At 41.5% G+C, this 15,033-nt stretch overlaps 1 protein-coding gene across 2 annotated transcripts in view; it reads right to left on the bottom strand.

The window, feature by feature from the left end:
- Positions 1-4,633: 4,633 nt before the first annotated feature.
- The window catches only part of Mapk1ip1l (mitogen-activated protein kinase 1 interacting protein 1 like), a 21,333-nt gene continuing 10,933 nt past the window's right edge, over positions 4,634-15,033 (bottom strand). The window contains exons 3-4 of one of the 2 annotated variants that reach the window (XM_021203572.1): positions 13,702-14,400; positions 4,634-4,831 (exon numbers count right to left, since the gene is read on the bottom strand). In XM_021203572.1, the coding sequence (XP_021059231.1) occupies positions 4,820-4,831; positions 13,702-14,400 (711 nt within the window). In that variant the 3' untranslated portion in view covers positions 4,634-4,819. Of the gene's footprint in view, positions 4,832-10,287; positions 11,061-13,701; positions 14,401-15,033 lie in introns of those variants that run through there. The other variant, XM_021203571.2, reaches the window with a different exon arrangement.

Raw genomic sequence — 15,033 nt, 5'->3', positions numbered from 1 at the left:
AGCCAGGGCTACACAGAGAAACCCTGTCTCGAAAAACCAAAAAAGGAAACATTTAAGTACCACAGAAATAAGTTTTACTGGATGAGTCACATAGCTCTCCTGGCATTAGATTCGTGTGTGTGTGTGTGTGTGTGTGTGTGCACTCGCATGCTATCTGAATAAATGCAGTCATGTTAGGTTTCAGTTTTATGATGGTAAATAAGACCCATTTCACAATGAGAAAGTCAATCCAACCAACTGGACCCAGCTTCAGGGTGGACTTCTTCTTCTTGGTCTATTTTAGGTGGGACTTTCAGGCACACAGAATATCATACACACCCCAAGTTTATTTTAAAAGGTCAAAACTTTCCCTCTTAGCCCATTTGCACACAAGCTGTGAGGCTGGCTAAGACAGGACCAAGTATACTGGGCTTAATGTGACTGACTCTACTGTATGTGTGACAAAGAAAAAGGAGTCACTGTTTGTAAGAGAACGTGGTGGTGGTGGAAGGGAGAGGCATAGTTCCTTGACTTTACATAGAGAACCCGGGTGGCCTCGCCTTGGGGGCAGTCCTAACCGTAGGTACTGGCTGGCATCCCGTGCTGAAGTTTTTTGCCTGGTAGAGCTCCTTAGAGAATGCAGGTCACATACAAACAGGTACTGCAACCCTTGTTTTCTTTATTACTACAAACAGGAAACTAAGAGGGCTCTGAACTTGTTTAGGGAAGCCTAGAATTGGGCCCAAGTAATAAAATACACAAAGAAACCATGAAATCACGAAAATACATTTTCTTAAAAAAGCTTTCAGGTATTACACACAAAAGCAAACAAGTTTACCTTAAAAATATCAATGATCACATCAATAACCTACTTCTAATTAATTACTCCTTCAGGCAACATTTGTCTTTGTTTCCAAATACAGCAGCAGGTGACGAAACCTAGTATCTTCCATTGCTTACAGTATAAACATACATGTCTCAAACCACACTTCAGGCAGCTTAACTTAAAATGCATAGACTGTAAAATACATCAAATTTGACATTATTCAATAAGTGAAAAAATCATAATCTCAAAAAGTATTACAAGACCTCTTACAGAGCACATATAAAAANTAGTGTCTACTTCAGGACTTCAGTGTCAACCAGGGGCAGCTGGGCCTCTACCCAAGGAGTGGGAAATAATCCTGTTACATTGTACACTTGAATAGTTGCACTGATGAACACTACAATCTTGGAATGATGTTTTTTTTGAGACATTTCCCTGTATAACCCTGGTTGCCCTGTAATTCTCTGTAGACCAAGCTGTCCTTGAACTTATCTGACTGCCTCTGCCTCCCAAGTGCTGGGATACCAAAGGCACGAGACACCACAGTTGGCTCGTGAAAGATATTCATTTACACATATACACACACAACCAGTTTACTAAGCCAGCCACATGCCTTTCATCTCAGAATTTGGGAGACAGAGACAGGAAGTTTTTTTGTGAGTTCTTCAACTATATAAAAAATGCCCAAGACAAGTCTGCTCTCCTCACTGAGAGCTATCACTAATCACTTTTCATCTAGGTGCTGTAACGGTGTGCCCCACCAGGAAGCTCCTTGAGCACAGGGACCAGAGCTCCATCCCGGATGTGCACATGAGACAGGCCAAGTCCTCAGACGGGCTCTGCAGCTAGAAGCAAGCAGGAAATCTCAGTCCCAATTGCCATCATCCATTGTTGTTTCCGTTGGCAGAAATCCGAAATTATGATCAGTTTTGCCTGAAAGCATCCACTGCTCTCCAGCAGCTGGTTCAGTTAGGCGCCTGCTTCTCTAAACGCTGGAAGGATTCAAAGGCCCATGAAACCTGCAGTTTGTAATCTTGGCATTTGAGGAGGAATACATGGCACCAGTTGATAAGTGTAGGCAACCACTGAGAATGAGGCAGTATCTTACCAGAAACAGAGTGTGGCTATCTCCAATCCACAGCTTCCAAAAGCTGTCTAGGTGAGGCCACCCGTGAGGTGTGTCATGAGAAACAGACAGACTGTTAACCACTACTGACAGACAGTAAGACCAACAAAGGCGGGAGGGAGGCTTTGTAAAGAACTGAACATTGCAAAGCCAAAAACTTCAACTTCACAAAAACTATCCTTGTACACATCTCAACTANCTTTACTGTACTTATTTAAGAATTATTGTGAGGCCATGTCAACAAATTCTATAATTGACTCCTTTAAGACCAAACACTTAGTGACAATCTGTCTTTTCATGGCCTACACTGTTTGTTCTGAAAGCAGGATTGTTTTTAGGTTAAAACAAAACAGAAAATCTTTCCAGATTATTTTCCTCATTTGGCTACTGGTTATTCATTTTATTTTAGCTTTTCTTGATTCTTCCCTGAACCCAGAAACATCCTACCCTTAAGGCAACAAGAGACATGTTCTGAAAACAAAACAAGAAAACCTGCTATCCCTCTGATTTCCACTCTTACATTAACTAATGATACGCCCAGTAACTCCCAATTATTCAGTTGTAAAGCCCTAAAAAACCAGGGTTTAATGGAAGTACCATTGAGAGCACACCACACAGGGTGGGCTGTTAAGTTTTACTAACAAGAACACCAATGACCGTAAAAGAACAACAAAACCCCACACTGACTGATGAACATGGCAACTGATAATTATTGGCTTAGAGTTATGTAGGTAGGCAGGGCAGTGACAATATGTTCCAGGGCTCCGATGCACAGGCTGGTAGGTCGGGCTCCATATCCAAGAAGCTCCCAGGGGAGAACCAGCAATCTTTGTGGGAGTCCAAAAGAAGTTGTTACTTCAGGAAAGCCTGATAGGATGGCATCCAATATAGAAACTGATGGAAGAACCTCAAACGTACACTAGAGGACAAATCCTTGAGGTAAAAGGAGTTCCTTTACCTATACAGCTGGGGCCTCTTTTTATATTCAGCAACATACTTCCATTATCCCCAGTTCTGCCCGAAACAACAAAATGTTTCTCTCAAAATGGCACTGAGCTCCTAGGACACATTTCTTGCCGACAGAGCTCCAGAAAAAAAAAGTTGGCATCAAATGCACTCAAGCAAAGTTCCCAGGCTTAATTAGGAAGGTATCTTTGATAAATCTGTTTTAACCCACGTGGCAGGAAGACCAGTGATATTTTTGGGTCACCAGTCATTGCCCCCATTGTCCTGCACTCCCAAACAAGCTCAAGAGTCACACTTTGCAGCCGGGCATGGTGGCGCAAGCCTTTAATCCCAGCACTCGGGAGGCAGAGGCAGGCAGATTTCTGAGTTCAAGGCCAGCCTGGTCTACAGAGTGAGTTCCAGGATAGCCAGGGCTACACAGAGAAACCCTGTCTTGAAAAACAAAACAAAACAACAACAACAAAAAACCCCAAAACAAGAGTCATGCTTTGCTGTGAGGGTGAAGACTCTACATCTGAGTGGAAGCTGGACACTCTCAGGCCCAGAGTGGCAGGGTGAGAAGAGAAGCTACAAGAAGCAGACCACATCAAAAAACCAGAGTCCACACCTCCAGTACACAGCCAGGAGCCCTGCTGGGGTTCTGACCACCTTCTCATAAAAAGGCCCTAAACACAGCAGGAAGTGAATCTAGGATCTCCTTGAACCCAGTAAGTCTGGTGGAGAGGGTTTTAATGGCACATGGGACTAGCTGCTCCCTGGCCTTGTTGCTTCTGAGAGCCGCTCGCCAAGCTCTGCTACCTATGCCTGGTCTGGTGCAGGAAGAGGGTCTGTCCCATGGCTTTGTCAACCAAAGAGCTCTCTCCTTCAGTTCTCCTGTACCCTGAAGCCAAGAAACGCTACAAGTGTGTATAATTCTGCAACAACTCAAATGCGTTGTGGTTCAGTCATTGTCCTTTGAAATTCAGAGCATTTTCCCCACTTAAAAAAAGTCATAAATGATGTATGCTTTATCTAGCCCAGCCAGTAACTTGTTTAACTTACAAAGAAATAATGTAATGATAGAAATGAACCACCTTTTCTAATTGTTTTCTTAAGGAAACAATGATTTGTAAATTCCAAAGTTAGATTGTTAAGAAGGCATGTAGCATGTGACATGGGTGTGCTGGCCCCGCTACTCAGATGGCTGGGTGGGTGGAGGACCCGAGGCAGCAACAGCCTTCCTCATCTGGCCCATTTTCCTTATTTCCTCCTGAGGCTGGACTCAGCATGGGCAGTCTGACTATCGAAGTGAGTCTTAAATCTCCGGGTGCATTTGGTGCCAGCATCCCTTTAGAGCTCTGTCAGAGCAAGAATCTGTCCCTAGATCACGGTGCAATCTTGATAGGAGAGAACTGGATACAATGGTTGAATTAAACACACACACACACACACTCGCGCGCGCACACACACACACTTGCACAATTACATAGATAAATATAGTAAGAGGGCCAGGTTTGTGTAGGGAGGAGAAGCTCAAAATGTCGAGGAGTCATGTTTCAATTAAGTGATTGTTCTTGGTTCTGTGGGGTGTGGTGGTGGTGGTGTGATTATAAAAAGTACTTGATGTTGCCAATCAAGATGTAGATTCTAACAATAATCCATGTTATTTTAGATTTTGAGGGCATAGCTATGCTTTAAACAAATATTATCAACTGTTATTCAATACACATAATCACATTAAGCACACTGAATGATTCGCTTCTACATTTATCTGATTGTACCCACGTGATGTTCTACATATCCAAACATGAAGCAGGAACTGAGGTGCAAAGTTCTTTCACAAATGCCCTCAACCAACAGCGAAACCAGCCATTATATATGCTTTCTCGTGCATACACATGTACTTCAAAAAGCAACGCGCCAGCTCTTCATCCACTGTCAACTTAATGGTAAGACTGCAACAGAAAAAGGGGAAAAAAAAAATCAACTTCTATAATTGTGGGTCTCCGTGAACACCAGAACCAGCAGAGTAACTGTCAGAACAGGGCTCAAAATTGGAATCATGAGAGATTTCTGAGTGCTTGTAAGAAAACTCCAAGAAACAAAGACAAGAGTCTTGTGACCTGTTTCTTCAAAACACATGGAATTGTTCTTAGATTCTGCTTTTGTGCCCCTCCCAGATGTAGCAGATAGAGTTTACTTCAGATTATTCATTACAACTGGCTATTATTATTTCTTTACATGCCTCTATGGGAAACGTTTTTGCTGCCTTCAGCTTGCTCCACCACGTGAGGCTTGTAATTGTACATTTACATAAATCCTCTTAAGCCCCAGAGTATAAACTGTCTGATGCTCCGATCAAAGTTGGCGACTGTGTGAGACTTTAAGCCACCTCATTTATCAATTCCATTTTCCCAGGAGCCACTGTTCTGGGACAGTTGAGTGATACATGGAGCTCAGAACAGGAATCTGAAGTCAGGGACGCACATAGGTGACTGAGAATAAATAATGGGGCAGAAGCCAGCGGAGGCCATGTCTGATGCAGAGAGTGTATACCATTTTCTTTAAAAAGGAAGAGCTCAAGTACTGCAATCCTATTAGGTTGCCTGCAAGTATTCCTAGTTTCCAGAATGAGCATCAGTAGCGTGATCTACCTCCAGCAGCCCTTCCACGTTCAGGACAGAGCTACAGTTGCTTGGATAAAAACTGCATCGGGATCTGACCCCTTGGTCTAGTCTGTAACCGCATACAAGGTCCCTCTGAGGCCTATGCTGATTTCACGGGAAGCCAGAAAGATGCTCCTGAGCAATGATCAGAGAGGAGCAAGATCAAGTTCTTAGCGAACAACTGGCTTTTGATAATTCCAACGAAGATCACCAGGGAGTAATTACACCTCAGGAAGGAAATGCTATTGACTTTCTGAAATTTTATAGAAATGTGGGAACCTACAGACACAGAGCAAAATTAGCTACAAAGCTACGCAGTCTTCACCAGTCACTCAGAACAGCTGGAAAATGGGCATGCAGAATTCTTTTTCTCCTGGAATTCTCTAAAATTTTTTTTTTTCTGGTTCCTGCCTCTGCCTCCCAAGTGCTGGAATTAAAGGGGAATTCTCTAATTTTTATCAACAGATTGTATTATCTCAAGGCTTGACCAAATCCCCTGCTATGTGTCAATACTGCATAGGAGAGGTTTTAGTTCCCATGAGGCAGCCTTTCCCTTAGGCTCATAAGCATGAACGCCATTAGCCACCTCCAGAAAGGAAGAGCTACAACCCGGATGATACAACTCGCAGTATGCTACATATAAATGGGCATCTTATTGTACCTGAAACGGTACACAGAACATACTGTGCAATATTTGGAACAATGAGTTAATAGAACTGTTAAACCACAAGAAACACTCATTAGACAAGACAATTTAAAAACAACTTTCAAAGACCATTAGGAGATAATAATCAGCGATGCACTACTTTAACTTTAGGAATACCTAATTATGCACTAAACAATTTATTTAAAATTCTACAAGGAGAGATGGCACTGGACAGTGCTCACCTATTGAGAGGCAAAGGAAGAACTGCAGAAATCTGATTCCAGACTAAAAAAACATTTGTGTATAGTGTGGAGCTTTCACTACCTTTAAACTTATTTTCCCCACTGAACTGTTGGCTCCGGGTATTATATAGCACAAGATAAACCTTTGGAATCAATTCACTTATACCACCAAGGCCATAAAATGCTAACTGCTCACCTTATCCTTCTTGCTCAATTACTAAATCAGGGGAAGACCTAATGTCAACAATTACATGGGTTTGATCCTTGCTGTATTTATTATATTACCCTCACCTAACAATCACCTCTTTAGAAAACCCGGAGAACACCTACTACACACCAATGCTAATAAGACTTCAAATGATATCTACATTAATTGATTATCAAATTTAAGAAAGGAGATCAGATAGCTCAACTATTGCTATTACCTTATATACCCATTGGATAGTCTTGATGCAATTTGTCATCAGAATATGATGATATTGGGTTTTGGAAGTACTAATCAGGCAAATGTCTTTTGGACTATGAATAAAGGCAAACAACAGCCACAAATAAACATTTCTATTAATAATAAATCTTTTATTGGTCTGATAGATACAGGGTCTGATATTACTATGATTACAGAAAAAGACTGGCCTTTAAGTTGGCCTGTACAACAATTACCTTGTGAAATAAAAGCTATTGGTTCTCAACCTCTAATCTCTATTAAAGTGTTTAGTTCATGCTTTTGATTACTGAAGATGGGCAAACTGCTATTTTTTAAAACCTTTCTTATTACAAGTACCTGTTAGTATTTTTGCAAGAGATGTCTTGGAGCAATGGGGTGCTCATTTAACATTTAATGCTCTATAGGCAGAGTCTTTAAAAATTCTATGGGAAAAACATATCCCCTCTGGACTGAACAATGTCCTTAACAAAGCAGAAATTGGATGCTGCACAACCTTTGGTTGAGGAGCAACTTCAAAAAGGGCAAATCAAACCATCTACATCTCCATGGAATCCCCCTATTTTTGTGAGTAAGAAGTCTGGGAAATGACTGAAGGGGAGTTAATTCTACTATGTATCCCACGGGAACCTTGCAACCAGGGCTCTTCAGCCATCTACTTCTACTTCTATATACTATAGAACCATCTACTATAGTTGCCTTCTTCTTGGCCTATAAATTCTAATTGATTGGCAAGATTGTTTTTTGTTTTTAACCACTCCTGTTCATTGAAAGGTTTTGCTTTTTCAATACATTATGTAAATAGGGGGCCACACTAAAGATACCAATGGAAAGAACTCCTACAAGGAATGTTATATTCCCCTACCATGTGTCAGATTTATGTAGATAATCCTCATTTATATATTTCTCATTATATGGATATTCTTTTTGCAGGACTTAGCATGGCAGAGTTCAAAATGTTTTGCAAGTTTTACCAGAAGTATTTAAACCATGTGGATTAATAACAGCTCATGAAGAGATAGAAAAAGAACAAAGCCTATGTTAGGAGTTGTTGTTGCTGGAATTTTAAGCCTTATTTGCCCAGTCCATAGCCTCAGCAGAAGCTGGGGTGGCTCTGCATACTTCTTCCCAAACTAAACATAAGTACTCTCATGAATTATGGGTTTACCAGAGGGACATCAACACAAGATTGCAGACAGAAGTAGATGCATTAAAGCAATCTGTATCTTGGTTAGGTCAAAAATATCTGAGTGTGCAACAACAGCTGCAGTTAAATTGTGAATGGAATTCTACTACATTTTGGGTTACGAATTTTCAATATAATGCCAGCCGTCAAGATTGGAAAAGATCCAACAATTTTTGAAAGGAAATTCTACTATTAGAAAGGATATTGAACAGTTACAATACCACGTGCTGGACACATTCAAAAAACAATTTTCATCTGATGACGTATCTGATACTGCTCAAATACTAGCTGATGAACTGGCACAGATCCTAAAACTCTAATACAGCGTGACTCATGAGGTCGGGGGAGATAGCGTTGCTTTACTTATTAGCACTGTTTTAATTAGCATTTTTGGATTGGCTATTTACAAGTGTTGCTTTTGTAAACACACTTCACAAACACGTACATTATGGCAAAAACATTTAGAAGTTAAATTAAAAAATAAAAATTGTAGAGAAATAGAATGAGGTGAGTGCTACAGCCTGTTAGGTGAACTAAGGATATCTGAACCCCAGCACGCTGGGACTCTGAGAAAGCATACATACTTTCTCAGTGGAGAATCCTGATGTCTGCCAAGTAAGCGGCTTGCCTGAGGAAGTTCACAATGTTCTCATGAGAAAAATCTTTCGTTTTAATTAAACTAAGCAACACTTAAAAGAGTAGGACTGCTGATAGACTTCTCAATCTGCAAAGAGGTTTGGGTCACCTTGAACCTACATTACCTACAGCTTGAGAAACAGAAGCGGTTAAGAATTAGAAGCTTCAAGAAATCTTTATTCTGCTTGCCTATAAAAGATTCTAGAACATTCAATAAAGTATGCAGTGGTTCACGGTTACTCTGCATCCTGTCCTGACCACTGTGACCCTATCCAGGGACTCCAACACACTAGACATTGAGAGTTCTGGACATAGTTTGGATCCCTGATCTTAGTGGAAGTGTATCACACACAATGCTTTCACTGTTCTAAGGTTATTGCATTGATCATTTGTTTACTTATAGTATACACATGCATCAAATGGTAATTAGATTTATCAACACCTCAAAACAAAACTATTCTGGATATCTTGGGTTTAAAAAAAATAAAAAACCACAACAGGGAAGATATTAGACCAGGGTGCAAGAATGGAATCACGTGAGACTTCTGAGTGCTTATGAGAAAACTCCAAGAAACCAAGTCCTGTGACCTCAATTTCTTCAAATTTCTTCACTGTTCTTGGAATGTGCTTTTATGCCCCTCCCAGGCATAGCCCATAGGATACGTTTACTTCAGCTGCTGTTAATCACATGCCTCTATAGAAAAACATGTTTGTTTCTGTGAGTGGCTCATCCAGTCCACATGGCTTGTTTGCCCCATGCAGAAGTGACAAGTGGCAATCTGCAAGAGGCAAGGCAGCTCACTTCAACATGACTTGGAAGCTGGTTTCAGAGTCTGACTCTAAATAGTTTAGGCATATTTAAGCACAGCACAATTTGGTGAAAAATTTCCTGGCAATAAATAACTCCGTCCCACATGCACAATGACGCTTAAGACAGGACTACATAAAAACACTTTGTAAAAATACACATGACATTTTCCATAAAGGTGAAGTCTACAGATTGACAAGTTCACTGTAAGTGTCTGGGGGAAGAGTTCAGTGTGGTCTTGGCCACACAGACAGCACAAAGGTCACCAGGTTATTAATCACACCTGCTCCCAGTCTTCTGGGAGGAAAGCAGGTCATACATCTCTTCCTTAGAGGAGACAACCCTGTGTGTTTAACATTCCTGGTTCTACTAGTGCTCTCATAGCTCCCCGATTTTTTACTTTTTAAGGAGAAAATTGTGGCCAAGGTTGAATGCACTGTCCACACTGCTAGTCTAATGCAGGCAAGCATAGCAGAATTATAAAATAGCTTACAGAGGACCAAAGAAAGAGGAAAGTGATCTTAATGGCCACGCCACTCAAAGGTACCTGCAAGATTTTCTCTCTTTATCCATATCATTAATTTGACCATAGATAGTATGAGAAAAGCCTGGCACATTAAAGCACCACATACCAGAATACCATTGACAAGAGTCCAGGAATAGGGGCTGGAGAGATGGCTCAGACATTAAGAGCAGTGGCTGCTCTTCCAGAGGTCCTGAGTTCAATTCCCAGCACCCACATGGTGACACACAACCATCTGTAATGGGATCTGATGCCCGTTTCTGACTTTTAGGCACACATGCAAGCAAAACACTGAATACATAATAAATAAGTCTTAAGACAAAAAGAACTTAGGAATAGATTGGTGTCTCTTGTAATACCGATAGTAGAATATAGATTGCTGTTGTTGACGCCATGTAGCACATGAAGCCAGAGGTTATTTTCTAAACCACTGGCAACAGGTTGTTCCACTGTAGGTACAATAATAGCAACTTTAGTAAGCAATACAAAAAAATTCTTCTTTTAATCTTTATGTAACTCTAATTCCCACTATCAGAGCTTTAAAAGAGTATTTAGTTATGTTAAAAACTGTTATTACTGCATGTGAACTGATCAATTAGATAAGTCCCACCAAAATGTGCAATGAAATATTTGCATACCATCCTTTGTCCAAACAACTGGTCCCAAAGGATTAAAAAAAATCCTTAGCATGGTAGAACATTACACTATTTATTACAGGTGTACCTTTATCTCTCCAACAAGTCAATTGGGATCTGAATGGTCATGCTGAGAATTAACATGTAATATAGTTATTAAACACAACAGCATCATTTTTGGGTCATTAGTATTATATCCTTGTTGTTTCCCCAAGGTCTCTGCTTGGTAAGTTAAGTTCTTGATGTCTCCCCAAGTCACTGGCTTACTCTTCCTCTTGGGACGTCTTTTCCTGATGGGTTTGTCATCTACCTTCAGAAGCTTCCTCTGTCCAGTGGACCCTGGGGAGCTCTCCTGGTCAGATTCATCAGAAAGGGAGCCACCTGGGACTTCGTTCACTTTCTAGAAAGACACAAGCATAACCTCGCCCTGATGTTAGGTGAACATCAGCCCTTTCTAATGATTACTTTCTAGATCTTTCACTTAACATACACGTTAGGCTGTATGTCCTTTAGGGCAAAATGCTTTGGAAATGCAGTAGAAGCATCATCCTTTAAAATGAAAATTTTCAAATTAGCATGGCTATTTTATGGGTTTATACCCATTTGCCATTTAAATATTTGATGGTGTTGACCCTGTGGATTGTAAGGGATTCTTGTAAATGATTAATATTCTATAAACTCCAAAATTCTTAACATATATACTAATATAAGCAGGACTATTATCAGGTTTTAATTATAATGAGAGTCCTAGAGAGGGAAAAGGTATATAATAAATGAATGGCATCCAAGGTTGTTTTGCCCCTGTGAGCAGAAACAACAATTATGATAGAAAGAGTATCAACATATTGTAAAAGTATGCACTAATTCTGAGGTATGACAAAGATTAGATTCCATTAGTGGGCGGCAGAGTGTGACAGAAGAACAAGGCAGCTTCCAATGCTCTGTTGAGCTTGCTCAAGAGGTACAAAATTGTCCCTATAAAGATTTTTATTTTGATGACGCTTATTCGAGCTTTGAATGACCTGAAAAGAAAGTATTAGGGACAAGGAGGTGGCTAGCACATTGGCTGAGCACTAGCAGATGTTAATAGGTCTGGCAAATTAGAATGAGCATGAATACGTTTTTAAAAAGTGTTGAGTTTGTTGTCCTATAGACATCTAAAGGGAGATAAATAATTGTAACAGTAGCAGGATGGGTTTAAGTCTTAAGTTTCTAAGAGAATCATTTTGAGCACAACATGCAGAATCAATTAAAATATTCAATGGCTGAGAAACATCTAATACAAGCTGATTGATTATGGTGAGTTTAGACTGTTCAAAATCTTAAAAGAGGATCTTTAAGATAATGAGTAACATGCTAATATTACCTGCCTATTATAGAAAGTCCATTTTATTTAGCAGTACCATGATTTCTGTAGGCTTTTACCACTAAGTTGTTTAAGATGTGTCTTTCCCATCATTAAGTCTAATTTCTTATAAATAAGAAAATATAGATTATGGAAAATGTCATGCATAGATTTCTATACCATTATTTTGTTGACCGGCAATTCCAGTAGGTGATGAGGCAGAAAGGATCAGTAACTGATGAAGTAAGCCACTGATTCTAAGAGCTGCCATGTTAGCGGCAGCAGCAGCATTAAGAATACATGGAGGTAGAAGGGCAGGAAGCAGGATGACTTAGCAGTCAGTCTTGGGTCAAACTTTGAGAGTCTGACCCTGAGTAATTTATTTTAGGCATATTTAAGCACAGCACAATTTGGTGAAATTTTTCCTAACAATAAATAACTCAATCCTATGAGCACAATAAACCTAAGGACATAACTACATTGAAACTCAGTTAAGTACACATGACATCTTCCATAAAGATGAATTCTACAGATTGGCAAGTTCACTGTAAGTGTCTGGAGGAGGGTCCAGTGTGGTCTTGGCCACACAGACAGCGCAATGGTCACCAGGTAATTAACCACATCTCCTCCCAGTCTTCTGGGAGGAAAACAGGCCATACATCTCCTCCTTAGAGGAGACAACCCTGTGTGTTTAACATTCCTGGTTCCACTAGAGCTCATCTGTGAGCACAAGGACCGCCATACCGCCCACATATATATATAATCAATACGTGCAGCTATTGATTCTTTTCGGTGGCTTAAAATAAACTTACCATATAATAAATGCAAACAGCAAGTCAGGTTATTTACTGTGGCACACTTTGCAAAAGAATTTTTTTTGAGGGAAGAACATGTACATATCAAGAAATTGTACTAATAAAATTTTGGGCACCGGACCTGGTGGCGCATGCCTTTAATCCTAGCACTCGGGAGGCAGAGGCAGGAGAATTTCTGAGTTCAAGGCCAGCCTGGTCTACAAAGTGAGTTCCAGGACATCCAGGGCTACACAGAGAAACCCTGTCTGAAAAACCAAAAAAAGATTCGGAGGTCATTTCAGTAAGAATGCTTGTCTTCAGACTTCCTTTAGTGATGAACATCAATGTGGGAATGTAAGCTGAATAAACCCTCCCCCCCACCCCCCCAAAAAAAAGAATGTTTGTCTTCACTGCTAAGACAGGTATTTCATTACCAATGTGGAGATTTGCTTAGCTACCTGGTGGGATGGGAGGTAACAGACTGCTTTACAACAGTGGCAGGCTCTTACCAGGGAGAACCATGTGAGATGGGCAATGTGTGCCCATGTCCTCTCCAACAACACGGACAACGAGCTTCTCCTTAAGGTGCACTTCGGCATGATGCAGTAAAAGGACACCAGGACTTGTAAACCAGCCCACGACTCGGCCCTTAGTCACCTAAGGATGCTGAGGAACACTGTTCATCACAGTGCAATGTCTTTAGGCTCTTCCCTTTCTATTCTTAGAAGAATTCGACTGCCCACTGAAATGCTGCCCCTCAACCTCAAGTCCTCACATTTACTCAGTTTACATTTTCACAACCATGTTATTAAGTGTTGTATTAGAAGGTCTCTAATTTCCCAATGACCTTCAATTGTGCCAATTTGACTCTGACTACACAGGCAATAAAGTTGAACACTTACGTGGGGGCCACCAGGCATGGGTGGAGCACCAGCAGGTCCTGAAGGCACTTGGTAAGGATTGTTCAGAGAAGGATGGGGTCCTGGCGTGGGGTATGATCCTGCAGGGCCAGGATATGGTGCTGGTGGTCCCCAGGCTCCCGGTGGCACAGTGCCCCACGGAACAGGCGGTGCTCCTGACACTGGAGGAGGAACAGTGGGATATGGCCCTGGAGATCGATACGGCATATTAGGATGCTGCCCTGCAATTCCTGGTGCCCAAGGTCCAGAAGAGATGGATCCCCATGGACCTAAAGAACCAGCTGCAGCTGGATCTGTGGGTGCACCATATGGCCTAGGCAGCTCTGGCATAGGCATATTTGGCGTAGCATATGGCCCTGTGGGGCCAGGGCCTGGCACAGCAGGGGCTGGATAAGGAACACCAGGTGGGGGACATGATGGTCCAGGAGGAGGAAAGGGTCCGGGGGGTCCTGGGGGTGGTCCGGTTGGAGGCATGGAGGGATACATTCCCGTTGGTACTGGTCCAAAAGGCACAGTAGAGGGTGCTGCGCTACTCGGGGGGAGTCCAGATGGCATTGCAGGTGGAGCACTTGGATTACTCCACGGGCTGGAGCCTGGCCACCCTTGAGAAGAATGGCCAGCTTTTGTATTGGTCCCAGCAGGCGGTTTGGCAGAGGACTGTTCAGGTAGTGCATCTGCCAACTGTAATACAAAATAGGTACATCTTACCTCTCACCCAGGGGCGAGTCAAAGCAAACACAGGATAACCCACACAAACCATGTACAATACCCAGGGATTATAAGCCTCTACTCATCTGAGAACCGCTTCTTAAAGAACTTGAGATGTTACCTTCAACATTAACTCTACAGTGCAAATTCTCCAAAGCTCAACTGTTGTTTAAGGACAGTAAGTTCTAAGACTCTTCATTTCTGAACCATGAAGAGAATGCAATGTGGTAAATAGGATAGGATCTCAACAGGAGTCTCCGCCTTTACTTTTTAGTTTTAGGGTTAAGTTCATCATTACATGAGGCAATGTATATAAATAGTTTAAAACAAATTATGTTCTTTTTCAGACAAGATTTCATGTAGCCCAGGCTGACCCTCAACTTTGGAAACAACTTATTTTTATTTACGTATGTTTGCATGGTGGTTGGTCTGTTTTGCCAACTTGTCATAAGCTGGATTCATCTGGGAAGAGTTAACTCCAATTAAGAAAATGCTTCGCCAGGCGTGGTGGTGCACGCCTTTAATCCCAGCACTTGGGAGGCAGAGGCAGGCGGATTTCTGAGTTCGAGGCCAGCCTGGTCTACCGAGTGAGTTCCAGGACAGCCA

Source organism: Mus pahari, chromosome 8 (assembly GCF_900095145.1).
Source record: "Mus pahari chromosome 8, PAHARI_EIJ_v1.1, whole genome shotgun sequence".
Classification (NCBI taxonomy): Eukaryota; Metazoa; Chordata; class Mammalia; order Rodentia; family Muridae; genus Mus; species Mus pahari.
Note: the sequence above shows the minus strand (reverse complement) of the source record. Positions and strands in the feature narration are given on the sequence as shown.